This window comes from Neodiprion lecontei, chromosome 5, assembly GCF_021901455.1.
Source record: "Neodiprion lecontei isolate iyNeoLeco1 chromosome 5, iyNeoLeco1.1, whole genome shotgun sequence".
Lineage (NCBI taxonomy): Eukaryota > Metazoa > Arthropoda > Insecta > Hymenoptera > Diprionidae > Neodiprion > Neodiprion lecontei.
In genome coordinates this window covers 3,348,509-3,376,140 of record NC_060264.1, presented here as the reverse complement: position 1 = coordinate 3,376,140, position 27,632 = coordinate 3,348,509, and the positions used below count along the sequence as shown (strand labels likewise).

At 39.2% G+C, this 27,632-nt stretch overlaps 5 protein-coding genes and 1 long non-coding RNA gene across 12 annotated transcripts in view; 2 read left to right on the top strand and 4 right to left on the bottom strand.

Moving 5' to 3' along the window:
• Window positions 1-26,896, top strand: part of LOC107217186 (mucin-5AC) — a 61,183-nt gene extending 34,287 nt beyond the window's left edge. For 3 of the 6 annotated variants that reach the window (XM_015654595.2, XM_046739484.1, XM_046739485.1), the window contains 2 exons: window positions 4,861-5,141; window positions 5,666-9,395. In XM_015654595.2, the coding sequence (XP_015510081.2) occupies window positions 4,861-5,141; window positions 5,666-9,103 (3,719 nt within the window). In that variant the 3' untranslated portion in view covers window positions 9,104-9,395. Of the gene's footprint in view, window positions 1-4,860; window positions 5,142-5,665; window positions 9,396-11,180; window positions 11,372-14,973; window positions 15,086-26,766 lie in introns of those variants that run through there. The other 3 variants (XM_046739483.1, XM_046739482.1, XM_046739481.1) reach the window with 3 other exon arrangements.
• LOC107217115 (fatty acid-binding protein homolog 9) lies at window positions 11,178-12,698 on the bottom strand. Its single transcript, XM_015654493.2, has 3 exons — window positions 12,363-12,698; window positions 11,855-11,959; window positions 11,178-11,370 (listed from the first exon to the last, which is right to left on the bottom strand). Exons 1-3 carry the CDS (start codon window positions 12,606-12,608, stop codon window positions 11,314-11,316), a joined length of 408 nt encoding a protein of 135 aa, XP_015509979.1. The 5' UTR covers window positions 12,609-12,698; the 3' UTR covers window positions 11,178-11,313.
• LOC107217232 (malectin-A) lies at window positions 14,883-17,256 on the bottom strand. The gene is made up of 4 exons (XM_015654653.2): window positions 16,240-17,256; window positions 15,799-15,981; window positions 15,659-15,716; window positions 14,883-15,551 (listed from the first exon to the last, which is right to left on the bottom strand). Exons 1-4 carry the CDS (start codon window positions 16,615-16,617, stop codon window positions 15,343-15,345), a joined length of 828 nt encoding a protein of 275 aa, XP_015510139.1. The 5' UTR covers window positions 16,618-17,256; the 3' UTR covers window positions 14,883-15,342.
• Window positions 19,154-21,761, top strand: LOC107217221 (heat shock 70 kDa protein cognate 4). The gene is made up of 3 exons (XM_015654643.2): window positions 19,154-19,221; window positions 19,376-19,589; window positions 19,874-21,761. The coding sequence occupies exons 2-3, from the start codon at window positions 19,385-19,387 to the stop codon at window positions 21,631-21,633; spliced, it is 1,965 nt and encodes a 654-aa protein (XP_015510129.1). The 5' UTR covers window positions 19,154-19,221; window positions 19,376-19,384; the 3' UTR covers window positions 21,634-21,761.
• Window positions 22,564-27,601, bottom strand: LOC107217374 (RING finger protein 10). 2 transcript variants are annotated; one of them, XM_015654880.2, is made up of 12 exons: window positions 27,219-27,601; window positions 26,790-26,965; window positions 25,773-25,999; window positions 25,338-25,428; window positions 24,955-25,133; window positions 24,655-24,853; window positions 24,428-24,562; window positions 24,083-24,305; window positions 23,773-24,024; window positions 23,452-23,626; window positions 23,007-23,338; window positions 22,564-22,887 (listed from the first exon to the last, which is right to left on the bottom strand). In XM_015654880.2, the coding sequence occupies exons 1-12, from the start codon at window positions 27,286-27,288 to the stop codon at window positions 22,784-22,786; spliced, it is 2,163 nt and encodes a 720-aa protein (XP_015510366.2). In that variant the 5' UTR covers window positions 27,289-27,601; the 3' UTR covers window positions 22,564-22,783. The 2 variants fall into 2 exon arrangements, with proteins under 2 accessions (XP_015510366.2, XP_046595442.1); XM_046739486.1 differs by lacking the exons at window positions 25,773-25,999; window positions 27,219-27,601 and having other exon boundaries at window positions 26,790-26,927.
• Window positions 26,226-26,783, bottom strand: LOC124294452. Its single transcript, XR_006904320.1, has 2 exons — window positions 26,394-26,783; window positions 26,226-26,284 (listed from the first exon to the last, which is right to left on the bottom strand). It is a non-coding gene; the product is annotated as an uncharacterized LOC124294452 (long non-coding RNA).
• Window positions 27,602-27,632: the final 31 nt, after the last annotated feature.

Genomic DNA, 27,632 nt, shown 5'->3' with positions numbered 1-27,632 from the left:
TTAATGGGTCAGGGTTGCCACTGTTCAGAAAATTCTGAAAAACCTGCATATGTCATGGAATTCTAAAATTCTGTAATAGTCAAAAAAATGTCAGTGGTTTTTGCGAAAAGTCATGAAATCGTTTGCTACATTCTTTTTTTTCCACAAAAATACGTTTCACAATTTTTTATTAAGCTTCAGATAAATTAGATCGAATACAAATTATTTTCACCATCGCGGGAAGTTTCTCTTCAAACGTTGAATATTCCTAAATATTACCTTACAAACGATCGGGCGCATCGGCTAGAGATGGGATAGTCTGACCCAAGTGACGGTTCGCGTTTTCATGAAAAAAAAAACACGGGAAATACGCACATTTTTTCAATTTTCTTCATCCAATTTATCCGAATGGGTCAGGGAAAATTATACGGTTTTTGTCTGGAAAACCAGGCAAATATAGGGAATTTTGCGATGGAGTTTTAGTGGACACCCTGCCGGTGTTTCGCGCTTGCAATTTACTGCGTTATAAATATTAAATACGATTCAAATTTCCCGCCGCCCGACCGCAGACCGGTTGGCGCGCCGCGGCTTCCGATTGGTTGAGACGCTCATTCGTCGTCAACCGGCAGGGCAAAGCGGGGCAGAGGGATCCGGCAGTTGGATGCGCAAGGCTCTCGTAGTTGGGTGGAGTGCGCGTCTTTCTTTTCTTCACACATACACACACGCGCAAACACACGCACTCTCTCTTTCCTAGACATTTTTCCAACATCCTACGAAATTTCAGTTGTTTCTACCCGTGCTGTCCAGTTTTTCGCCACATTATTAATTCGCGGTGTGTCTGAAAGTGGTCACGTGTCTTGCCAAGGAGTAATTAATGATACAGGGAATAACTAGACGGTGAGTAAATCTAATTTCGACGCATAGCCGCGATGTTCCCGAAATATATATTCGTTTGTATTCTTATTTTCTCTTCTTTTCCTGCCTCTCTAACGACGATTCAAAAAATGCTTCAACGCACGACCGGCTTCCGGCCGGCTGCTAACCGACTCGTTGATAAAACAGTTTCGCTTTAGTTTCTATTTCCTTTTTCGTCTCATACCTGATTAGTGGATTTCATAAATTTGTAAATCTGCAACCGCGATTCGTGGCCAAGGATACTCTAACGTCACGAACAAACGCGAATTCACCGGTGTCGTTAATATCGTGACCAGGTTGGGCTAACTCTAGCCCCCCCCTCCTTTCCTCTCGTCTCTTCACGGTTTTCTCTGAATGCATATATTCAACGTATGTACATTCAGTCTTTACCCGACGTTCGTGTTATTCGAATAAAAAATCACTCCGATTCTGTTCTAATTTTATTATTTTTTTTTGTTTTTTTTTTTTTTAACAAACTCTTGACTGACGTTTAAAGCAAAGGATCGGAGACTTATTCCGATCACCTGCGTACCTACACATTTTCACTCACGTTCACATCATAGTCTGTTTTATGACAATAATCGAAATTCCTAACGCTTGAGTATCCTTTTCGTCGAGACTTGTCGATACGAGAATGGAATAAATATGTTCCTCCGACAAATAAGTTTAATTACGAATCATCGAACGTTTCGTTGTCGATTTATTGGTTTTGTTGTTATTATTTTGGCACGGAGACTCTATCGCGATTAATTATACGAGTGGATACATATGCACATAAAGTATACACGTGTACATAATAATAGGCAAGGGCAATGGGAACCGCTTTGTTTACGATGCGCTTTTGTCTGTCAAACGAGAGTTCTTGTTTTCAAATGTTGATATGTATAACAAATTGAAGAATTTTATGTAAGGATGTAAATTCCTTTCTTGAACCTTCACGGACGACAAATACAATAAATAATCCTTAATCATAAATTAGACGTGTATACCACACGCGTAAAAAATTGTTCGCTTCTCGGTATTTTCGTTTGCATGTGACGAAGTACTTTTTTTTTTTTGTTTTCTTCTTCTTAATGCACTTTCAAGGGCTTTTCCATGCACGCGAGTTTCTTTTCGCTGAACAATTCAAAAACTGAATTCCTTGAATAATTTCATTCACATTGAAGTCTTAAAAATTTTAATACATCGTGGCACGTGAATTGTGTACTTGAGTAAAAACTAAAAAGGCGTAAAAAAGAAAAATACTTGTCTTAAACCAACATGCACGAGGTAAAATATAAGTTACAAAATAATGGATGACTTATCAACGACATCCGTTAACGGCTGATTCGACAAACGTCATCAACTCAGATTTCAGTTGAACTGTAGAGACTGACAGTACATATATTGGAGACAAATGGGAGGCTGGTAAAACCAGGCAGTATTGTTTTACTTAAATAATTGTTATTATGCTCTAACGACAAGGGAGATATTTTTTGCACGTCCGTGTATTCTCCGTTTTTAACAACAGTAATTATATTTATGTAACGCAAGTATGGCTTACGTGTCATTTTTTTTTTCGAGGTTGAAGCTGGTAACGCTATTGCAACGATGAATGTTTATGAAAGATTGTATGTATCGTTACTTTGCAAACTTAGGATTGTCTGTAATTTAGTAAAACATAACGCATGCTTTGAAAACTCGTAATTTGAAAACCTAACTCTTTGAAAGTTATTCTAAAATTTTGTAAAAATGATTTTTTCCTGATGTTTCATCACATTGACGTTAATAACTTCAACCTCATCTTTTTTTTGTCTGCATTTCGTACTTGAAGCGATCGTTTCTGCGATAGTAGAAAAAAAAAAGAGCTCTCTTACGCTCGGCGTAATAATAGATTATGTAACAAGGGCATAAACGACTTTTATTCCTGTGTTACGTATAGGACTTTATTGCCGACTCGACTATGGCCACATTTTACTGACTTAGAAAGAAAGAAGAGAAAATCCAAAAAACGCATACAAGAAGTGCATGGATGCAAATCAGCAGGAGTTAGGGCATGGAGGCGTAGAGAGAGGTCGAAAGGGGGGGGGGGGGGGGCAATGGCATTTACTCTACATTAGTAATATCAACAATTCACAAGATAATCAATTGATATTAAATTTTTTTACTGTAACGAAAAAAATGGCTAACTTGTTTGCATTTTTTGTATACGCTTCATAATGACGGATCTTGAAAAACTTGGTAGGTGGAAGTGTCTTATGGTAGCCGTAGATTTCATCCACCACGGAAGAAGTACGCTTCGCTTGGACAGTAAACCCACCCGCGGAAATAATGGACTATTATTCCCGTGTTAAATATAGGAATTTATTCTCGACTCAACTCTGGCCACATTATTGACTTAAAAGTGGTTTCCTCTTACGTGTAAGTGTGATCTATCAGTCTGAAAAGTATAATATTATCGAATGTTTATAATAATACAGAGATAAAAGTGAAAAAAATAAAGGGAAAACCATTAAAACTGATAAATTAATTTGTGTGAAATATAAGTCATATTTTCCGTAAATGCGCGAGAAAACTGGAATTATTTTTCTCATAGATGAGGGAATAAAGTAAAGAGGGAATAATATGCCATATTTCAGGTAAAAAAAATGAACGTCATGGTTGAGTTGGGAATAAAAAAAAACCTGCTTCGACTCCTTGATGTACAATCTACTATTATCTGACAGAGTTTGATAAAATTTCACTCTTAACTTCTGGCTCGTTGGTGATAATATAAATGACAAATTGAAAATCAAAATTAAACATGCTGCGGGTTGGCACGAGATAAGGTGAGATTTACATCGTAAATGCAATGGCCCCACACGCAGCATCAACCAACTGAAAACGCTAAGAAGCTATCCGGGCCTTGAATATAGCAAGAACCAAAGCGAGACGCGTGTAGGTATAAAATTAGCTTCTCGGCACCTGGTATGTCGTGTGTGCGCGCCTGACGAGAAAGGCTGCATGTCGCAGGGAAATGAAGAACGAAACTGTCCGCCCCGATTGGCGTTACTACTCTCTCGAAGCGGCGACGGTCGCTTATCGCTGATGTGAAACTTTTTATTTCACCAATTTCGGAAACTTAGAACTACGTATGCTCGGATTACCGCGCTTGCTAGCTTTGCATTTGTGCAATTCAGAAAATAACGTCATTTTCATCGATTCATTTTCTAGTCGAAGGTCGTCAAGTCCGTGTCACGGCTTTGGCAAAGTTTGCGAATCTTATTTCAATATTTCGAAAGAATGATCGAATGTAGACCATATTTGCCTCGTCTTGCATGGCTAGTTTTTTTTTTCTTTGATGTTTGGCCTGATCAATAACAGATTTGTCCTTTCACATTTAATCTAAACTTACAACGAATCAATCGAACCCACTTATCACTGCCCAATGAAATGTTGAAAAATCATTACTCGGAGCATTGAATTACCGGTTTTTCGTACAAAGTACGAACACTTCGTTTTTCCTTTGCCGCGCGCCGTTTCAAACGGCGTGGGAGGCTTGGCGTTACGACGACGAGGAGCCGCAACTTTATTGTCTCGTGCAAAGGCCCCATCCATTCTTACCCTCTCTTCAGTTTCTCGCTGTTGTATTCGAGGTGCGGCGCTTCGATTTCCGCGGAAATCCAAGAATTTTTTTTTCTACCTATTTTTAATTGGAGGAAATTAAATGTACGTAGTGAGACAAAAAACTCGGGGTGACGATTCGATATGCATCAAAGTTTTTTATCTTAATTTTTATGCCGACATAATATTGTGAATCATCCTTATATCTATATTGTACACATGACATGTAATGAGTAAAAGTATAGAACATGACACAGTTCATGACTAACAATTGTGTAGTATCGTCAGTTTCCAACTCCATGATTCCGCATTAATAATAACCTGCTAAAATGTGATTCCATACATCCTCGATTTAGACGTCATCGAAATGATTTCTCTCTCCAGAACCTGATCAGCATGCAGTAATACCTGAAGCAGATAATGTAGCAGATAGCGAGGACTCTGAGGACGAGTGGAACTATTATCCGAACAAGGAAAAGGAGCGAACTACGCCTGCGGAGGTGGTCGACCACAAAAACGACAAGGCGACAACCAGCGTCAAGCCTACGAACGAAGCAGTTGATTGTCCAAACGAAACTCAATTGCCAGAAGCTGTGGACTTTGGCAAAGACGATTTACAGGATCACCACAAGGAAATAAATAAGCCAGAGCAAATTGATTCTGATGTGAGTAGTGATTAAATCAGTTTTTGCGTGTCATTGAAACTGTCAAGCCTTCCGGAATTTTTGTGACAGTATAACGACATTATTTGCTAGAATGTGTCAAATCTTGCATTGACAGGATAGTGACGATGTAAATAAACCATGAATGATGAGAGAGTAGAATCGGTCTGAACTAAATTTGGCAAGTTATGGAATACTTTTCACTTATAGACAGGCATTGAAGGAGCATTATTTTTGAATTTGTAAACTTGAAACTGTGTAGTATTTTCTGCTTGTTTTGTCGAAGATTGAAAAAATGACGTATTTATATATTACGAAAGTGTTTGACAGCTCATGCCCCTGTTCGACCAAGTTGGCTGCTTTGCTTTCCAGACGAAAATGTTGTCGCGGCATGATTTCGCTGACCAATAGATTTCAATTATTTTGTGCATGCACCAAAGTTCTTTCAGATTGCTAGGCTTCTAAGCTAAGATTATTCTGTGCTTTGTACGTCATAAGAAATATTCTTATTCATTTGAATTTTTCAGATTTGTGCCAAACAAAAACTACAAGTGGAATTCGCAACCAGCGAAGCAGGTCAAGAAGATATGGATTTCCAATTAAATCCAAACGCAGCGGAATTCGTCCCGGTTTCTCCGCCAACAATGCTATCAACCAGGACAGGCTTGACCAATGATTTCCTTCTGTCAGGGTCACCCCAAAAGCAGACCCCTGAAATGGATGATATACCAGTACCCAGTCAAGGAGAGTTTCAGATTGAAGTGTCCCTCCGCCCCCATGAAACCGAAAATTCGAACGAAGAGTCGACCAAGAATTTGCTGCAGCCTGAATTCACAGATTACTTAATGGATCCGCAGAAAACCGGGAACCGAACGCCCCATGGCTTAGATGAGTCTGCAATATCATCCACGAGAGCCGAATTCGGCGACGAATCAACGACTAGCTTCATGACAACAACGGATTTCCAAAGAACTGGAATATCTATCACAGACGACTCGTTTGCAGGTTCTGAACGCGGAGATTATGACATTTCCAAAGATCCTATGGCAATGTCCTTAACACCAGGCGATTTCCAAGCCGCATTTGACCAGGGCTGTGACTTGAACATCGTACACCAGCTTAACGACTCGGACCTAATGGGTGATGGGGACGAGGAAAACACAGGAGATATAAACAATGACGGTCTCACTGCTCAGTCACCCGAACTTCATCCAGAGCTCACAACTCTTGTCACCCCTGGCTCCGATCACCCTCCACCGACAGCCGCTTTCCCGGATAGTAGAAACGAACCAATGCTCGATCTGTTGGGCGAAAAGATCGAGAAAAATGACGACCGGCCTGGAACGGAAATATCCAATCCATGCTCCCCAGAACCATTGATAGCAAATGAGACTAGCCTGATGTCTGGAATGGTGGAGTTGATTCCATCCTTCAGTACAGCCTCCGGTAACGTTGTCAACACACCGTCACCACAAAATTATTCAGGAGACACAGGGTATCATGCTCTAGACTCTTTCTCAACGCTGGATAGTGGCATCACTCCAGAACCAGCGCCGCGTGTTTTCTGTACAGAACTCGGTGAAGCGGAAGTTCTCGGTAAATCCACGCAGATTGATATTGAAACTAACATTTCCCCAGTTCCCGAAATTCTCACGTCAGCCTCGCCGGGCATGGAAACCACCAGCCACCTCGAGATCTCAACCTGCCCGAAGCCCGCCATTTCATCGTCACCGAATTCACCAATGCCTGCGACTGAAGGTGACACGACTTTACCAGTTCGGAATGAAGTTACGGACGTTTCTGAATATGTTTCATTCACAAAAACCGAAAACAAAGACTCCCGATTATCACCACCACCCACGAGCGAACCTCCGGTTGAGGAAGGGGATGCATTTGCATCGCGAAAAGAAGAGTCGCATTCAGATCTTGATGCTGACGAAAGAAAAGTTTCAACGCCGTTTGAAGGTATTCCTGTCACACCACCCGTGGCTCCGAATGAATCATGCCTCAATGAAGAGGTGAATACTTCGCCTGATGAGCATTTCAAGCTTATGCTGGATGAAACGTCAACCCAGGAATCACCAAATACTGACATTGAAAAGCAGAAAATTCTTGAAGAACTTTATTCTGAAATTCCTAAGCAAGAGGTCATGCACGAATCACAGTTTCACAACAAGTCGACCGAGGATTTGGCGCAAAACAAAATTCTGCTTAATTTCACACATCCTCCGCTTAGCAACGATAGCATTGCGCCGGAAGAATTGATGTCAGAGCCGATTGCACAGCAAGAGATTACATCAGCATTGTCTTCTGAGCCGGAAGTTACAGAAGATAGAGCTCTAGAACTAAGAGACGAAATGCGGACAGAAAATAACACCAGTACAGAGGTGGAATTGCATAAGGAAATCGTACTGGATAAGGAAACTACTGTTCCTGAAAGAGAAGTGTTCGAAGGGGACCCAAAAACTCTGGAGAACGCTATCAACAAAGAACCAAAAATTGACACACCAGTTATGAACCTATCCGAATCCATGCAGGAATTCACTGGCTTGGAAAAACAATTGAATCCTGAACTACATACTGTTCGTCCATCAAACGGAATAATTGTGGAACCCAAAGTGAAAACCGAATCTCAAAGCCTGGCCCCTGAAGCTGTTGAAAACTCAGTTGAGAAGAGCACTGTAGTGAAATACGATGATTCTAGGGAACTAGAAGAAAGCGAGACAGTGGCAAAAATTCGAGAAGATGAAAAGAATGACAATGCAGTGCCAAAGACTGATGAGTTATTGCCTCGTGCACCTCTGTCCCCAACTGTGGCCGCGTCTGTTGCCGTTGCAGCAGCAGCCACTGCAGCAACAGTTACAGCATCACCTACTACAAAAACAGCAAAGGTGAAACCTGCGGCCAAAACAGGATCCAGAACTACGACGGCGGCGAAACTCACAAACAAATCAACACCAACTTCTCCAACAAAAAGTGTTGGTGCAGCTCAGCGAGTGATTGGAGCTTCAGCACCAAAAAAAGCAGTTACCGGTAGCACTATATCTCGTCCCAAACATCTGGAGACTGCCAAAACGTCTGTCACTGGCACAATTAATAAATCTCCAGCGGCAAAAGCTCCTGTGAAAGTGGCTTCTCTGACCAAGACGTCAACAACTCGCACCAGTGTATCCTTAACAGCAGCACCCAGGTCGAAACCATCCAGCACTACTTCTAAACCTACTCCAATTTCCAGTGACAAGAAATCTACAGCCAACGGTGATGTGAGAACTTCCAGCAAGTCAGCTCTTTCTAAGCCGACAACCCGTTCTTCGACAGGTATGTCAACCACTGTCTCCAAGACTACGATGAAGCCGTCAGCAACAGCTCGTCCAACTTCTGCTTCATCTACTACAACAACAGCAAAACCGAGGTCTGTTTCCGCTACAACTACGTCTGCAAAACCTAAGCCAACAAGCACCTCTGTATCTTCACCTCGTCCAAAGACCGCTACAACCATCGGCGCGACTGGACTTGTAGCAAAACCAAAATCTGCTATGCCAAAATCGCCAGCAGCTGACAAGCAGGCAAAAGAGACAACGAATAAGCAATTGTCCTCAGCACGCGCAAATGCATCAACGCTAACCAGAACTGGACGCTCTTCGGTAACGGGTACGAGCACCACTTCAACCACTGCTAAGCGTAACTTGACGAGTAAAAATGCTGCTCCAGCTACCACACCGCCGCAAAAAAAACCAGCTCCCATAACGAGACCAGGGGGAAAATTGTCAGCGGTAAAAAATTCTACGACAAAGACAACGATAACGACTTCAATTGAGGCCGAACACGTCCAGAACGGAATTACTGAAGTGCACGAGCAGAAGACGATAATATCAACTAGTACTATCGAAGAAGACGTACCGCAAAAGGATGCATCTCTGGTCACATCATCGACTGATAATCAACTGATCATGACTGCTGACTGAATACGACTTGGATCGTCGGAGTATTACAACAAGGACCATTACGCACAAGTGCGCATACTTAATTTCGGAATAGCTTGCGCCGATAGAATACGCCGCGCTACTGTAGTTTTCTTATGAATTCGAAAAGTGAATTGAAAACCCACAATGCATTCACAGTAGTAGATAGGAAAGTAAAGAGTAAAAATTTATACTATAATATTTACGTAATGGTAAGAATTAAAGTAAAAAAAAAAAAAAAATGACAAAAAAAACGAAAAACGGAAAAAATATCTATCAATTCATAATTAAGAAAGTTAAGTATACCTATGCTATATATAAACAATCACAATATACTATTGCTTAACTGCTTCGGTGTGCTGTGGAGTTGCATTGATATATGAAAAATCGCGGTGAAAGAGGAAGGCTTGAAACCTTTGTTGTGTAAATAATCAGACAAGTTTGAGAATTACTTATTATTATAACGATACAATATTTTGAGAGTACGTAATTTCGAGGTGCTCGTTTTAGGTGATCTGCGTGCGGTATAATAATTATTATTTGAAGAGATTTCATAAAGCAAAAATTTGAACGAAATTTTCTAAACATGAGAAAAATAGAATCGAAGTATAAAAAAAAGAATACCATAAAGTCATGAATTATAAGAGAAAGACACGCCGCCCCCGGATATCGCCTCCGAAAAGTGACTCCAGCCTACATTATACGACGAATTAGGTATTCTTAAGCGCAACGAATGGGGGCGGTGAAATTATTACTATTATCATCATTATTATATCATAATGACATAGCAAAACTGGATGATTTTTTTATATTTTTTAATTTTATATGTGCATGTTATAAATGATAATTAATCATCGTATATCGTAATAATGAAAGTCCTATTTATTTTGTTTGTTCCTACCGAAGTTGAGTACATACGGATTATTTTCGTCACCATATACGTATTACCATCAGTGTACCGCACCTTTATGATTTAATGTGATACCTTATTAATTAATAAATTCGAGCAGTATAAAAAAATGTAATAAAGTTTATAAAAAAAAAAATATATATGTATATGTATGTATATTATTCCACGATGCAACTATGCATATTCAAATACGTGCACACATGTAACTTTGGCATACCTTTAAGCTTTCGGTGCATGCAAAAATTTCAACTCGTGATCAACAATTATCAGGAGATTTTGATCTGTCAATGTTAAAAAAAAAATGAGTCGACACGTCTGTGGAATAAAGTATCGGTACATGTATCGTGACACAGCGCACGTTTTATCTCACCCAGCAACACGTGAAATCAATTAGATTTGTGTCTGATGTATTCCTCATAAATTATACGTGTAGTTTAAATTATATATGACTAACTATTCGGGATTAAAAGATCACTGGAATCGGTGTATAGAACGTTTTTCGTTGTACAATATCTTGATGCATATCAATCAGCACAATCAGCTGCAATGAGATACCAAAATTCAGTATATTTGTGTGGGGGGGAGGGGGGGTGAAAATTTGCCGATCGCTTCTGAAGTGAGTCCACGTATATACGATTAACGGCAGTTAATACCTATTGGTTTTACGAAGTGTCTAACGTATAGTGTTATGTCGTATTAAGGGAGTGCGCTGGTCGATTTCGACGCTGACGTATATATTTCTGAACATCAAAGTCTACGTATCTTGAGCGCGAAAAAGGGCTAAACAGTCCCATTATATACACAATTCTGAACAAAAAGACGCCGATACATTTTTATTCGGCGCAGAAATAAAGAAATGGCACGGATTCTACGAAATCGCGATAGTAAATTCGTAGAGAATTCGTGAGATTTCTTAATTTCCGCGTCAAATGAACATTTATTGGACGTGGTTTCGTTTATAATTGCGTGTAGAATGTAGCTCTTAAGCCCTTTTTCGCGTTTGAGATACATGGACTTCGATATTTGAAGATATATGCGTCAACATCGAAATTGACCAGGCTGCACCCCCTTATGTTGAAACGGTACAGCCTAATCGGTACGTGTAATTATATAGGATTTTAAGTAACTTTGGGTAGAGGCACAATGATAAGGAAATTTATACATATGTAGATTGCACGGTATGAAACTATTTATTGATACACATTGAAAAATCTATACATATGTTTATATCGGTAGAGACGTGTCCGAGTCCGGCATCCGTTTGTAGCGAAGGTGTATATACTTTAGCCGATGACTAATCAATCTAAACCCTCTTGTAAGTACGCGTGGCCTTAACGCCACTCTTCTCGTCAACCAGATGCTGAAAAACACAAATTTGATTCAATAGTCGAATCATATAATTCATCGCCTATACAGGGAAGGTCTCTCGAAAGCGCAAGTTTTCGTTCGAAGAATTTGTCCGCCACGCTTGGCTCGTTGTGAAGTAAAAGTTGCTCATGAGTTGACGCTGGCGATAACCGCGTGGCTCGGAATCGGCGCTTTCAAGAGATCTACCCTATATATTATGTCCAATTTCAAGGTGTTTAATAGTTACATTTACCAAAGATTTGAAATGTTACCCAACAATTTACAAAAATCACTACATGTCAGAGAAATTATCACGGGCAAGTACACACATCAGCTGTAAGATAGTTTAATCCGTAAAAACAATCAATATTACTTAAAAATGATTAGTGCAGTGCCCGTTGTCTCTAATTTTACTGACATGGTTCAATTGACCATTGAAAAGCTTGATGTTACATCTTTTTCGAACCGATACCGATAAACCTGATGTAAAAACTTACCACGGTGATACCGGCGTCAGTGAATTCGTAAGTTCTGAGACCCCTCCTACCGTCGGGTACTGTTGACTCAGTGATGAACTTGTCGCCCTCGCGTTTCGTTACGCTCTGCAATAAAAGGTATGCATTTGTTTCAATATTGATAATATTAGCAACTAATTGCAAAGAAAATCACAAGCATATTCTAACTTGTACCGCATTTTTGCATTTTCTTTCATTTTTGAAAAATATGAATCCTCGCGCCGGAAACTGTACGTCTATAACTGTACGTGTATGACGTATAACTTCAGATATCGACTATACTGTACTTTTACGACAAAATTTGCTCAATGAGTGCACTGGTGTATATTGTTACTTTATTATAGCATGCTAACAATTCTACACCACCAGCGAAGAAGCACGGTTTAAGTAACACCACTTCACTCGAAGTCACTAACGTGTACTTACCTACATGTATGTATTATGTTTATATGCATGTATTGTTTATTATCTATGTAGTGAAGGTACATACCTTCAGGGTTGCGCCCTGTGGCAAGACTTCGTCGTAAGGTTCTCCCAGCTTGAAAACCGAACTGGATTCCTTGCCTTCGTTGCCAACTGTCACTGTCCATTTACCGCCAGCCTCGGAAATCGTTATCGATGGGTTGCTTTTAAGGAGCAGCCCTATCCTAGCATCGTCGCCTCCCACAGCCTTGAGATAGTCTGCGAACTCGGGAGAGCTAACGACATGCTGGTACTTTCCAACGATTTGAACCATTTTGCTTCAAAAGAGATTACTGAGCGTCTACTGGGTTACAAAAGTCAGTACCTATGTGCACTGCTGTTTGAGCTTTACGACTGAAGATCCACCGCAGAAAAACTCCCTTTTATACAAGAACGACTTGCAGTTACGCAACTCCAAGCCCCCGGCTTGGTTGAGCTTAGACGGCATGAGTCTTCATTTTACAGATTAGATAATAATGGTATAAGGATTGGACCCTGTACCGAGCAGGTACTTAGAAGTTGCAAAGTTGCGATGCACACGCCTTCATTCCCCAACTATCGAACGTCTTGATCATCATCCTATCTCCAAAGAACGGCGATCGTCAAGCCATCGTCGAATGGGTTACAGACAAGTGCATTCAGATTGAATGCGGAAATACATGAATTATCTTTTATCCAACCATCGTCTCTTTTATTCCTTTTGCCACAGACAAAATCTGTGCGTGTTATACCTATGTACTATTATTCCCTTATTATTTTTCATTTGGCTATCCTTATCTCTAATTCGTAATGTCACTATGCGCTTGTAGGGCTGCATCCTCTGTCATAAACTGATCACAGTCCTCTCTGTCCATCTCACCGACTATCTTTGCGGATTTGAAATAATTGAATTAATCCTGTAGGCTAGTTGATTGGTCCGCATGTGCATATGAAATGCGTTTCACAGGGCATATTGTAACTCATTTGAAATAACTTATACGCAGTACTGGGCTTGAGTGACGTGACGCGACATATCAATTAATCGTATCGCGATACACCAAAGTACACGTGTATTAAAGTTGATTATAGATGAATTCATACAGGCAAATGTGAAAATCACTTCAACAGATGAACGTCGCATTCGAACAGCTGATGAAGAGCATGACAAATAACGAATCCCTGGTTGTGAGATGTTTTGATATCTTTTCACTAATTTTAAATTTATGCAGACATTGTGCAAGCCCTGCGTTATTAAGTGCATTTTTAATGATGAAAAACGATAAGTCCTGATCACAAATGTTTCCTAGATCCTGTAGAGCACCTTAAAAATGCGTATTGAGTTAGTTAATAGCGAATTAATATACTAGTCTCAAAAGCAGATGCATTTACAGATTAGGAATTGACGAGACAATACTCTTTACTGGACCTGACTGATTGAACTTCACCATAAGAAGTAGACATTTAAATTCACCGGTAAAAATTACAGATTTTCTGTTTAAGCATGAGCGTAGGTATACTTGCAGGTAATTATTTTTTTCAAGAAACATCGAATTCAATCGTGTATTTGTAGTTCATTATTCGTAAGGAAACGTTGAATCTAATCTCCAACTTCCACATTTTGCTGATATAAATATAGTTGCGGTTTGAGAGTATCGGCGCCTCGTCATTCACCGTGCAAGTAGACTCGAGCGAAAACGCGCGTTGCGAGGCGAACGGAAAATACCCCCGGTGTACACCAACAGTTTACATAGCTACAAGTTACATAAGTAGGTAGATTGCATCAAAATTATCAATATCGTCTGTCCTTCCATTATAATTATACAATATATTACTCAACAAAAGATCATATCTTGTTACTTGTCACCAAATACATGCGAATGTAAACTCGTGGCACTGATAATTATAATGCGCTTTTATCAGTTCAGCAGCTCCAACTTGTAGACTGTTCGTTTTCCCAAGATGAGAACTAGCATAATCAATTCGGTGCAAGAACAGTTTGGAGGTACGATACCCTGGAATTGATTCTCGACAATTTCCAAACATTTATGTCCACGTTACTATAATATACCTGATTTCACTTGAAAAGCTAATCATGGCAAATTGTGCCCTGCACAACGGGCAAATTACATTTTCTTATTTTTGATAGCTAATTTTAGATACTGTCAATACTATGATGATTCCACAATTGACGTGGCCATCAAGCAATCAATTACACAGTTATCTAGAACCTGATGATAACAAATATATAACGTTATTACCTAAATATAACTTCAATCGCTCCTCCACATGGTCAATAATAAACAGAATAAGGAGTTTAACACTCGAAATAGAACATTTCCAAGGTGAATTTTGTGTAATTTAATTGCAGTTCTGTAACATGTAAAGGGATCTTGAGAGTACCAAACAATTTAGGGAAACAGTAACAGTTGCTGGTTTGACACAAGGCGAAAGTATCACGTTACATTAATCTATAAAACCTTAGCAGAACGGAAAAAATAAAACACCGCACGTTCGATTCGGAATTTCCGTTAAAATAACATGTTGCGGTCACATGTCCGGAGAGATCACGTTGGATACAACTGTTTATTAAATAATTCCGTACATGGTGTGAATTGTCCTTATTCACAGCTAGCATTTTCAACTAATTAAAGTTTCTCTAGGATCACAAGGTGAAATTGTAGCAGTCTAATTGAATACTTTACGTAATAGGTAAGCAGATTCAATCGTATGGATTGGCAAATGTTCATCTATCTGCAGACATTGATCCTGTCTGGTAAATAACAAAAAGTTAATTATCATTAATTATATAAATACTAACCGACAATATTATCACCTATAAATGAAATAATTTAATATAATCTTTAGCACAATGCAATAAATTCTCTGTAATTTGGGTTGTACGTCAAGCAACATATTAATAGCTCACTAACAATAGAAAATCATATTTTTATGCCTTCTATATGTCCTTATATTAATTAAGTGTATGAAAACTAGGAAGTTGGCGGAATAGGAATCTATCCGGAGCTAAATTAAAGTTTGCATAAACAGAAAAGGAGAGGTATAAATGCTCCTATTGCTACATAAATAGGAAGTAAAATTGATGTGTCATCTATCGAGTAGGGATCTGGCGTGCGCGGTCCACTAGTGTGCCGACTGCGAACAACGGCCTCTTCTTCTTCATCCTGCATGCCACGGTATTCCTCCGGTTCTTGAGGGATCGGCCCCAATTGAGGTACATCTGAGAAAATGAAGACAAACTTATAAGTACACAAACTACATCATCAAAGTGTATACTTCAATCAATACATCATAAGTAATATTCATAAAGCCAGAATGTATTGGTACCTTCTAATTTGCCTTTGACTACAGCTATGGCATTAATCTTCGGATTGTCCCTGTAACCCTGTAAATTATTATTATTACCATTTGACTTCCATTGATATTTGCACGTGCGAGCAGTGCTGCAATTTATTTAGTACAACAACCTTAATAAATTCGACCCTTATCTTGCCACCAAGTATGTCTGATTCCTCGTCATTGTATATTAATTTTCCTTTTTGTACTTTGAATGGTATGTATTCGTCATGAGCTACTCCACGTCCAACTTTTTCGAATATGTCTAAATCCGTAACGATGGTATGATCTCCATTTAATACGACATCAAACACCTGCATGAAGAAAAAAAAAATACAGTGGTAAATTTTAGTAGGTCACCCTAGTGATTGAGGTAAGTTTGGGCCAGTCATTCTGACAATTGTGGTAATTTGGAAAGTCATCTGATACTTTTACGTCTTCCATATCTCTATCTAATCAACAGACGTCAACTTGATCCAAGTTTTGCTTTTTTTTTTTGATGTCTAATTTAATATTGATTAGTCCTATATATGATAGAAGGAAAAACCAACAGAAATATTTTTGGCACCAACCTTCATATTTGGGGAATTGAAGTAAACCTCGCAGAACCTTAGCACCATCACATAGTCTCCATCCTCTTTTATTGGTATGTCGTAACCAAACGTGCTATGGTGGTAACGTTCAGTCTGATAGAGTATTTGATCTACGCTATTGACACGTCCTATGATTAACTGTTTTCCATAGTCTGAGGCAGTACCAATTTTTCCCATTAGTGGATCTTTCATATATCGTACACCTATACTGTCGACATGCGCCTCCCCACCAGCATTGATTGCGTATATCACTTCCAGACATTCGATACCAGGTGGAATATTGCTGAATGCAATAAGTAACGTGGCAATATGTATATGCCACGCAAGCAAATGATCCTTCATACATGACAGCATCATTTTTATAAAATTCAATCAGGTGCCGTCAAATGTCAACATTAATTTAAAAACGATCGATTAGAATTTCCTTTGGTATTAATCTCATCGTTCACCAACTTCAAAGGGGGAATTATTAAATGATAGGTTAGAAACACAATCGCATATTTATTTAACACGGCTTGGCATGTAATTAAGCACGTAATTTTGAAAAATATACTGATGATGCCGGATACTCATTTACTTTCACTTTTCATACATTTAATTGTTAAAAACTATACCCAGAATTGGCAACTTAACTTTGAGTCCTCTGCTTTGAATTCAACCGAGTCTATGAGCATGTGTTGACCACGAGAGGAAACCACTCTGAACATTTCTCCTGAACGAGATTACGTGTCAAATACGTCTATCGGCCACGTATTCATTCGAACAATTTCATATCCCATATGAGATGGCAGCGCTAGCACCGTTTTTGTATCCTCAACACGGACCAATACACATGATTATGTTTTCATTAGAATATTAGAAAATTATAAAATTTGATGGAAATCCCTCACTGCATTTCTTGTTCAGTGACAATAAAATACCCTTCGTAAAATTGCAGTATAAATTATAATAAACATCAATTGGTTTTTCCAACGAAAGGAGCCTCAGACAGCCCGCCACCCCGGCGCTCCCTTTTTTCATGCCTTTGATTCAGTGACGCTGAGTAGAGCCCTCCAGTGTAGCCACCTTGAAGATAGCGCGTGTTTCAAGTAAGAAATAGGAACGTAATTTTCAAGTATTGAAGTAAAAATCATTGTACTATTGGATCATTTTAAAATACAATTGATGGTGTATAGAATATTTTAATTGTCATTATCGTAACCGTATACTGTTACCAATATTGAATTTTCTTTGCTATTTTCTGATCTATCGTGTCACGTCACCCACATGGCGCGAAAACTTGCATATTTGAAAATTCGTATGAAATCAGTAGTTCTAATTTCAATTATTAAATCATTTACTGACTTGTGTATGCATGTACATCAATTTTTGTCCATAAATGTATACGAATATGTTCTCATGCATTGGTGACTGTAGTACACCATAAGTGTAGTCTTCAATTGTTTGTTCTACACAAAATTATTGTATATTTGCGTACGATATTGTTGCGTGATCGTACACACATGTGTACATACATGTATGCAAATATACATTCATGCATATAGAAAGATAAGCAGTGGCATCACCACCCTTTTTACTTCATGGTCTCAATTCATAGTGTCTCGAAATAAAATTCATCTATTTTAAACACGTGTGAAGGAAAGTTGCGCTACTACTTTTAAACAAGTATACGATACAAAAATACGATATAATTTGATATAGAATCATATAAATGACTCGTGAATTACCTAAAAAATTCCTGAACTTTTTCAAGTTTGCCGAGCTAGAAAAATGCATACCTCTACGAATGCCAACACACAGGTGGGGATGGGGGGGATCTAATTTATTCGTCGCTGAACACAACGAACTGAGCGAGCAGCTAGCGGTTGTTCGTGTGGAGCAACGAATAAAGAGTCCTGGAATGAAAATTCCAAACCGCGCGGCCATCTTGTATCAGATAGTAAATGTCGTACGAAGCGCGAGGTTCATGTATCGCATAGCCATTAGCGATCTTGCTACTTGTGACGTCACAGCGATTCCATGATGCGTAATGCTTCGAATTGCTTCCTTTTCCGTAACATCGCAATTTTGCTTTGCACATACACGTAAAGCGTGTGCCATTTTTGGCGAAATCATATGACTAGAAACAGTAGAGAAAGGGTATTCTTCAGAGGCCTGTATATATGATACACAGTTCATGTGATTATCCACAATTATCCTTGTACACATTGGTATATGCGTCAGACACTCAGGTGGTCGAACAGAAGGCGAAGATTCAAGAAGCCTCGATCGACCTTCAACGTCAGGTTCAGCGATGGTTCAGCGTCCTTATTTGGCACTGGAAAGATATTTCGTGCAAGCAAATATTCAAATAAACAACTTAAGTTTGATACATGGACTCGGGAGAAAAGTAACGGTATGCTTTAGGGTAAGGTTAGGATTTGGGTAAATTGCATAAACTGGCAAGTGGCATTAAATTCAAGGTCCATCCGGGGATTACATCTAATCTTATGATGCCAATGACGCCATTAATCACGTATTGCGGTTTTACGGAAGTGTGCTAAATAATGAATAAACTCTAGATTCTTCTCCATGATTCGCAGCTTTATTTTCCGGTCAAAATTAAGTCCATGTCATCAGAAAACAAACACGAATTGACAAACTAGTGATATATGTCTGTGCTTTAAATATATCAAACTTATTATTACGGATATTTAATTTCATCTTCGTATCAATTTAATTCAAGTGATGTTAATAAGCTTATTCACGTATTACCAGTTTTCTCTCCAATAGAATCCCATGGTAAACCTAATCTAGGCTCTCATTGGTTCACAACACTGACGCAGTGGGAGAAGTTTCCAGAAGCGTCCTTCCGCCGTATAATATAACGGGCGAGGTTCCTGACTCGTCACTCACGTTGCGAATCGTTGTACGGAAAACTTCTTCGAGCTCTAACCACTTAACTACACAAACGAAACAAAGGTAGGATATATAAAAAAGGTCTTGAAATATCGTCGTTGTAATCGTAAAATATCACGTCAATCCCTTGTCGCATCGATATCCCAGGCAACCTGCCTAGTCTTGTCTGTTCATTTTTCGCAAAATGGAAGCTAACGATTTTCGATAATTTTTTTAGAACCATAAAATGGCTAACGCACCTGCAGTTGGTATCGATCTTGGCACCACCTACTCCTGTGTAGGAGTTTTCCAACATGGAAAGGTGGAAATCATCGCCAATGACCAAGGAAATCGAACTACACCCAGCTATGTTGCCTTTACGGACACCGAGCGTCTCATCGGAGATGCCGCGAAAAACCAAGTCGCCATGAATCCCAACAACACAATTTTTGGTAAGTACTGGACTTTGTTACTTCAAATCACCTTGCATGCCACAACATTTCACTGTGTGAGGGTATGAGTACATTGAAAAATTGAGAAAATACCTGAAACTTTCTATTTGGTTCTGCTACGCTTTTTTCGTAATTTATTTTAATTTTATTCTATAATAGCAATCTACGGACCCTATAATGATTAAATTTTACTCACGATTGAACTGAAATTTTGTTCAACTCTTCAACGTTCGTCAGGTAATGTTTGTGAGTATAAAATTTTCAAATATGACATTTTCCCATAGATGCCAAAAGACTGATCGGTCGCCGCTTTGAGGACCTCACAGTTCAGGCAGACATGAAACACTGGCCATTTACCGTTGTTAGTGATGGTGGAAAACCCAAAATCGAAGTTCAATACAAAGGAGAGACGAAGACTTTCTTCCCAGAAGAAGTGAGCTCAATGGTCCTGGTTAAGATGAAGGAAACTGCCGAGGCATACCTTGGTAAAACCGTCACCAATGCCGTGATCACTGTTCCCGCCTATTTCAACGACTCGCAGCGTCAGGCAACCAAAGACTCTGGTACCATCTCAGGTCTGAACGTACTGCGAATTATCAATGAGCCCACAGCAGCTGCCATTGCTTATGGACTTGACAAGAAAGCTGTTGGAGAACGTAATGTTCTCATTTTTGACCTTGGCGGCGGTACTTTTGATGTATCCATCCTTACCATCGAGGATGGAATCTTCGAGGTCAAGTCGACTGCTGGTGACACTCACCTTGGTGGAGAAGATTTTGACAATCGCATGGTGAACCACTTTGTCCAAGAGTTCAAGCGAAAATACAAGAAAGATCTGACCCAGAACAAACGTGCTCTACGTCGACTTCGCACAGCGTGTGAAAGAGCGAAGCGCACACTATCCTCATCCACCCAAGCCAGCATTGAGATTGATTCTCTCTTTGAGGGAATTGACTTCTACACTTCCATCACAAGAGCTCGATTTGAAGAATTGTGTGCAGACCTCTTCCGTGGTACTCTTGAACCTGTGGAGAAGTCCCTTCGTGATGCTAAAATGGACAAGTCTCAGATTCACGACATTGTTCTGGTTGGTGGCTCCACTCGTATCCCTAAGATTCAGAAGCTCTTGCAGGACTTCTTCAATGGCAAGGAACTGAATAAATCTATCAACCCTGATGAAGCTGTAGCTTACGGAGCGGCTGTCCAAGCTGCCATTCTCCATGGAGATAAGTCAGAGGAAGTGCAGGACCTTCTTCTCTTAGATGTTACTCCCCTTTCTCTTGGTATCGAAACTGCCGGCGGTGTCATGACTGCACTTATCAAGCGTAACACAACCATTCCAACTAAGCAGACACAAACGTTCACTACCTATGCCGATAATCAGCCTGGTGTACTCATCCAAGTCTACGAAGGTGAGCGAGCAATGACTAAGGACAATAATCTACTTGGAAAGTTTGAGCTCAGCGGGATTCCACCGGCACCCCGAGGCGTTCCTCAAATTGAAGTAACTTTTGACATCGACGCTAATGGTATCCTGAATGTATCTGCTGTTGACAAATCGACTGGTAAAGAAAATAAGATCACTATTACTAATGACAAAGGACGCTTGAGCAAAGAAGACATTGAAAGAATGGTCAACGAGGCAGAAAAGTATCGTAGTGAGGATGAGAAGCAGAAGGAAACTATCTCTGCTAAGAACGGCTTGGAGTCGTACTGCTTTAACATGAAGAGTACAGTAGAAGATGAAAAGCTCAAGGACAAGATCAGCGCGAGTGACAAACAGGTAGTCCTTGACAAATGCAACGACATCATTAAATGGCTTGACGCCAACCAACTAGCTGACAAAGAAGAGTATGAGCATAAGCAGAAGGAACTGGAAGGCATCTGTAACCCAATTGTTACCAAGCTTTACCAGGGAGCTGGAGGAGTTCCGGGAGGAATGCCAGGTGGTTTCCCAGGAGCTGGTGGCGCTGCCCCTGGAGGTGCAGGAGCTGCACCAGGCGCCGGTGGCGCATCGGGACCTACGATCGAAGAGGTCGATTAAACCTCGTCACCTGGTAGCCATCTCTACTGAAAACAGTTTTCATTTTGACACTGCCTTGAATCAGTCAGTCTCATGAATACCCAATCATAAGTAACTAAATAAATAAATAAATGAACATGCAAACACAATCATGCTTTGTTGAATCAACATCCTTGCATCACAACAAATCAAACAATCCTTTTCTTTTTCTTCTCAATTATGTAATTATTTATAGCAATTTGAAGAAAAAAAAATACGTACGTTATTCAAGGCCACATTCACACTAATCGTTTATCAGAAAAAGTGTCGAAACAAAAATTTAAGCAATTAGATTGGCGATACAGTTAAAGTCGACAGAAATAAGTTCGATCAATTCAACATTCATTACATGATGTAACCTCTGTCAAATTTTCCATTACTTTTGCTTCATTGGCCAAAATTTATAACTTGAAATTTTCTTCTTAACTGACTAAAAAAAAAGTATAAGAAAATCCGTTTACCTATTTTTAGATTATGGTAGTATAGGTTTTGAAAAAAGATTCAACCTCCAATGAAAATGTATAGTTTCGAAGGAATCTTTCGAAAGAGATTCTGCCCACCGCTACCAAAAATTCTTTGCGCATACACTTTCATCACAGGAGGCTAAAATCTATTTTAAAAGCCTATACTACCATAATCCAACAATTTATGAAAAGATTTTCTAATACTACAATTTTCAACAAATAATAAAACTTCGCACGAGTGGCTCCTTAATTTCAATTGACTTACCTTTCTAATCTGAGGAATTGTTTTTTTATATTTTGCCACTTAGTAGCGATAACATATCCTTGAAGTTTAAAAGTGTCATGATGCCGAAATGATTCCAATAAAGCGATGGAATAAATTTCGTACCAATATCATTTGTTGATGATTACTCGTTCTCGTGGGTAATGAAAGGAGTATTTTCATGTATCCAAACCAAAATTAATCATATTTATGTGGACATAATAGTTACATCAAATATTCGTCCATTTTTACATGTTACTTAAATAAAAATTAGGTATATTGATGCCATGATTTTTGAAAATAATATACATGTATTTGAACCAAGATCGATAATCCGCCATAATGGCAAAACAATGCCAGGGAAAGACCGTCAAGAAGAATAGGCAATTAAATTGCACAGTTGCATCTATGATGCACGAGCCATGTTTGTAGCGAAGAGGACTGTTGCTTTTCCTTTCTTTTTCTTTTTCTTTTTCTTTCCAGAAGCACTGTCATGACTTTTGCTGCTTCCTGAAATAAATTGAAATACATCAGATTACTCTAAACAAGGAAGAACTAGAGCTTCAAAAAATACACTATATTGCAATCGATATTTTTATCTTCCAGATATATTTCAACATGTGACGCACCTGTAGGCTGTAGCTCTGTGTGTTCTAAAGCTGTTGCCAAAGCATCGCTAAAGCTTTGACTGTAGGATGGAGCTGGAGCATACCCTTCAACCTCTTCACTGTCTGAAATTGATGTGAGTGCAGCACCTCTTTGCTGAGGCCAATTACAAGCAGACGATGCAGGCACATTGATTTTCGATGAACCTTGTGATCCAGTAGTACGTAACATCTCTGCAAAAGATGGTCCACTGTCACGGGAATCTGCAGTTGCCAAATCCATGTTCAAAGATTGCATTGTTGGACTGCTTGCTACGCTGGACACTACGGATTCCGGTGAAGATGGAATATTCAACCTGATAAATATGATATGAGCTATTTGATTATCGCAGCATCAACAATTATATACATTTTATTAGCTACATAAGCACTTGAATACATCATCGGTATTATTAAAGCTCGTTATTACTCTACAGATGGTGAATTTGATTGCCATCGAGGAAAATGACGGTGAGACTCAATATGCACATTCGGAGTCGGGTACTTTCCAATGCGCTTGTTTTCTTCTTCCATGATCCTTTTCTCCCTGTACTGTTCATCACGTTCACGACGCAGTCGTCGATTCTTACGTGTCACAAGTTGCGCTGTAATACCATGGAAGAATAATGTATCAGGTATGGGTGCTGAGTTTTAATAAATTGTCTGCCTGTTTCGATTTTCCGCGTTTATAACAAACATAATTATTGGGCACGTTATTTAATTCGATGACAAATTAATTTTGAGCCTTTACCATTGAAAACCGAAAGATTTGCTCTCGATATTATGGGAGGCTTTAGTTGAATCTCAGCAATCCCAAATTGGCAAGTTAGGGGCAGGTGGTAAAGGTAACGTAATCTGCGTCTCAGCTCTTCAGTCATACTACAAGTTTCTTTTTCCAACAACTTTCCTGTTACAGTGGAAGGGCTATTTTCCAAACTACCGTATTGCAGCTCCAGCATTTTAACATTCATCGCATGCAGGTAAATGTGCTGCCCATCATCCGCTGGAACGAAACATCCACAATAGTCGGTAAATTCAGTTAATCAAGTTCACGTACTCACCTTGGTAGAAGTAAAAAAACTTCGGCAAAGCAGTCAAAGTTTGACGTTTGGAGATGGAATCGTGAGCACATGGTACGAGAATTTCTCCGGACTCACAAGCCGAATCTTTACTCGATTCTGATTCTTTTTCTCCAACTTCTATCTCACTTTTTGATTGACTTTCCTTGACATCCTCTTTTATCTTATTCTCTGCAGCTTCGCGATCCAAACTACAGTATGTTGCCTGTCCAGGAACAGTACAGATGAGTAAAAATCGAATTTTGGTTATTTACAATCGGAATTATAGTGAACGATTTCTCATAGTATTTTTATACTATTTCTTCACGTAGGTTGGTCGTGACAGACCTTCGCAAAAAGCTCCTGTTCTCTTGTAGCCAATTCCCTGAGAGCTTGTTCAATGTAGTAATTTTCTGAAGACTCAGCATCTTCTGCTAGTTCAAGCTGGAGCTGAACACGTTCACACTCTATGATGTCTATAATCTATGAGAATAAAAAGGCGATTACATGTTTTTAAGGAACGAGCAGAATAAATAAAAACTGTGGCACAATTATGAGAGATTAGATAATGTTACCTTATTGAAGTCGGCAAGCAACAACTTTGAGTAAATAATATTAGGGTCATCTTGGAGCAATGTGAAAAATGTGGTTGGGGAAGCCGCTTGAAAAGAATCTCCTACAGGAATTGCAAGCAATGATCCTCTTTCACGACGCATCAAACGCAAAGTTACAGTATCGTCAACATTCCATACTTTTTGTGTAATTTGTACAAAGCTGGAATTAAGGATGATTCAGTGAAGAATGTATTCTTTCTGATAAAATTGTTTCATTCGGTAAGAGATAAAATTCAATAATCCAACTACAAGATTATGCACCTTTTTAAGTCAGATTTGTCAATGTATTTTCCGCAAATGGGACACAAAGGCTTATCTGATATTGCTAAATAGTGGAGAATACATGCCAAACAGTATACATGACCACAGCGAGTCATCTTGCCAGCAACAGGCATACATAAACAAATTGGACAAGATAAGATCTCCGAGCTGTGGACTCTCTGTGAACACATAAAGAGGTACACAAGTTAACTGTCAGAACCAAATATTTTACAGGACCAGATACATTTCGGAAAACTACTAAACTACCATGATTACACTGGGTAATTCACGAAATAGTGTGACTCGCCCATTGCCAGTCTCTAAAAAGTTAACGGTTGTTTGTAATGTGAATAGATAGTACTGAAAAGTAAATAAAAACTTACAATTTGTTCAATCAAATTCCATTGAACCAGGGTATCAGGATCAGCGAGATAAGCTGTATAATCACCGTCACTTTTCACAACAAACTGGCAGCTGGAAAGAGCAATATAAAGGGGTGAAAATAATTGCAAGACCAAGGGAGTGGAGCTTAATGTGGTCTGATTTAAGGTAAAGCATTTTTACATACTAAAAAGAGAAATATGTTGACTATGAGGCTGTCCGTGAAAAAAAAAAAAAAAAAAAAAAATGGTGACAGCTCCGTTGTCGGCCTATGCTGTTGTATTTTCTCTCCAATATTCGACAAATATGTGAAAATATGTATGAATGAAAAAACAGGGTGGCTACATATTTTGAAAACCTGAAAATGTTATACAATATTTTTTCCCAAAAATTTGTGGCCACGTTGGAAAACAAAAATCTTTGTTATTTATGCGTACTTGGCTTGTAAAAACTGTTCCGTGTTGTATTTACGCCGTTGCACGGGTGGAAGCCAACGATTGCTATTTTGATTATACTTGTTGATGAACCTGCCCAGATTCCGTGTGTTTGACACGCCGCGTATATCCCGCGGCTCGTAGTGAAAATTCAACAGATGATTCAAATTCTGCTTCCTACTTCCTTGGACCATGACCGAGCCATACTCGGCTACATCTTTTTCCTCTACCTGGCAAATCAAATTCATTATGACACTGCTACTAATTATCTCAAATGAACATAAAATGATAAACGTGAACTGATAATATTTCTCTGCGTGAGAAATTCATTGAGCACTGCACGAAATTAACAACCTAATAGATAAGCGTTATCTGAGTAACCTCAACAGTGTCGATGAATAATGTTGACTAATATTATTCTTGGATATGAAGGTCAGACGACAAAACACTTTTTTATTGTGTTTACGTTTCAGCCCTGATGGAGGCCCTCCTCAGAACAAATTTATTTAAACCATCTGTCACGAACAGAAATAATAAAATAATGTACAACTCAATGATAACAATAACATGAATAGTTTAGATAATAAACCAGGATGTTTATGCACTATAAGTGAGAGGAATTACCTGGTGTGGTTTGACACTTTCAATTCCAGACGAAAGGGACCACTATTAAGTGGTGAATGCGTGTTGGTTAATAGAATAAGACAAAAAAAACAAAAACCAAAACACACTGCGATCGCGATACGTAGCTCCCAAGCCTTCATCCTTATTGTTAATTTAATAAAATAAAACACACGACGGCCGTTGTAAGTTTGAATCAAGAGGTTTGAGTTTGAGTTTGAATCTTGTTGTTGTTGTCTGACCTTCATATCCAAGAATAATATTAGTCAACAAGTCACTAAGGTCAAGAAAAAATCGTCTTCGTCAATGAATAATAGTGCTTCAGGGCAGATAAAGCTTTCATATTATTTTGCCACTTTTTGAGGATTTTTAGAAGGATCAACTTCCTATGTGACGAACCTTGGTATCCTCCTTTGGACTGCCATGATACTGTCCTTTAGGTTTTGGTCTCTTATCGTGATTTTTTCCTTTTGGTACATAGGATTTTCGAGATTGTTCATTTTTCGGCAAATTTGTGGTTCCTATTGGTTCGCGCTTCCGTGAGCTTCTCGGAAATAGTTTGGTGTTTACGATATCTGGAAAAAAAGTTGTAAGTCACGGAATGTAAATAAACTTGCGAATATCATGCAGACATACGTACAATTCTTCAAATTGTTGGTAAAGTGCTGAGTTTTAATCTATCGATTCAAAAATCACGTACACTTATATTCCGATGACTTAACATTAAAGACTCGTGTTGTCACGTGACGTGTGCAATTATTCGCGGAAAGTAAGCAGGTGTGCATATATGTACGTAACATGTAAGTCGGAGCTAACGATGACACGCACCTTGGTTCTTTTTAGCATCACCAGTCGTCCCCTTGGAGGACGACTGCGGTAATCGTGATTTCTTTTCCATCGTTGAATCGACCGTAGTTACGACCAAGTGTATTGTAGTTGGCAGAGATATGGTCTCCTCCTTGTGGAGAAACGTAGCTTTGGTGCAGGCCCTTCATCTTTTCAATAAGCCATCTTCGACAGTTCCAAAGTATAAAACCTCCAGAAAGGCGATACCAGATTTTTGTATGCGAAACTAAGGTGTTAAAGATTCCACACAAGAGTACACTTTTGAGGGAGAGATGTGCCTCCCTGTCGCCGTAAACGACGATTTATGTCGCGATCCACCCCGATCACAACCTCGTCGCTATGATGGCGACAAAATGTCCAAGCTTTGGACAGTGTCGGAAACGGCAAGTCAGATGT

Excerpts from the sequence above, each read along its gene's own strand:
- LOC107217221 (XM_015654643.2), top strand. The coding sequence starts at position 19,385 with ATGGCTAACGCACCTGCAGTTGGTATCGATCTTGGCACCACCTACTCC. Across the intron at positions 19,590-19,873 it reads TCCCAACAACACAATTTTTG|ATGCCAAAAGACTGATCGGT; the intron begins GTAAGTACTGGA and ends ATTTTCCCATAG.
- LOC107217374 (XM_015654880.2), bottom strand. The coding sequence starts at position 27,288 with ATGGAAAAGAAATCACGATTACCGCAGTCGTCCTCCAAGGGGACGACT. Across the intron at positions 26,000-26,789 it reads GTCCAAAGGAGGATACCAAG|GTAGAGGAAAAAGATGTAGC; the intron begins GTTCGTCACATA and ends TTGATTTGCCAG. Across the intron at positions 23,627-23,772 it reads AAATCTTTCGGTTTTCAATG|CGCAACTTGTGACACGTAAG; the intron begins GTAAAGGCTCAA and ends ATGGTATTACAG.
- LOC107217232 (XM_015654653.2), bottom strand. The coding sequence starts at position 16,617 with ATGATGCTGTCATGTATGAAGGATCATTTGCTTGCGTGGCATATACAT. Across the intron at positions 15,982-16,239 it reads TCAATTCCCCAAATATGAAG|GTGTTTGATGTCGTATTAAA; the intron begins GTTGGTGCCAAA and ends TTCTTCATGCAG. Across the intron at positions 15,717-15,798 it reads TAAGGGTCGAATTTATTAAG|GGTTACAGGGACAATCCGAA; the intron begins GTTGTTGTACTA and ends AATAATTTACAG.
- LOC107217115 (XM_015654493.2), bottom strand. The coding sequence starts at position 12,608 with ATGGTTCAAATCGTTGGAAAGTACCAGCATGTCGTTAGCTCTCCCGAG. Across the intron at positions 11,960-12,362 it reads CACAGGGCGCAACCCTGAAG|AGCGTAACGAAACGCGAGGG; the intron begins GTATGTACCTTC and ends CTTTTATTGCAG. Across the intron at positions 11,371-11,854 it reads CTGACGCCGGTATCACCGTG|CATCTGGTTGACGAGAAGAG; the intron begins GTAAGTTTTTAC and ends TGTGTTTTTCAG.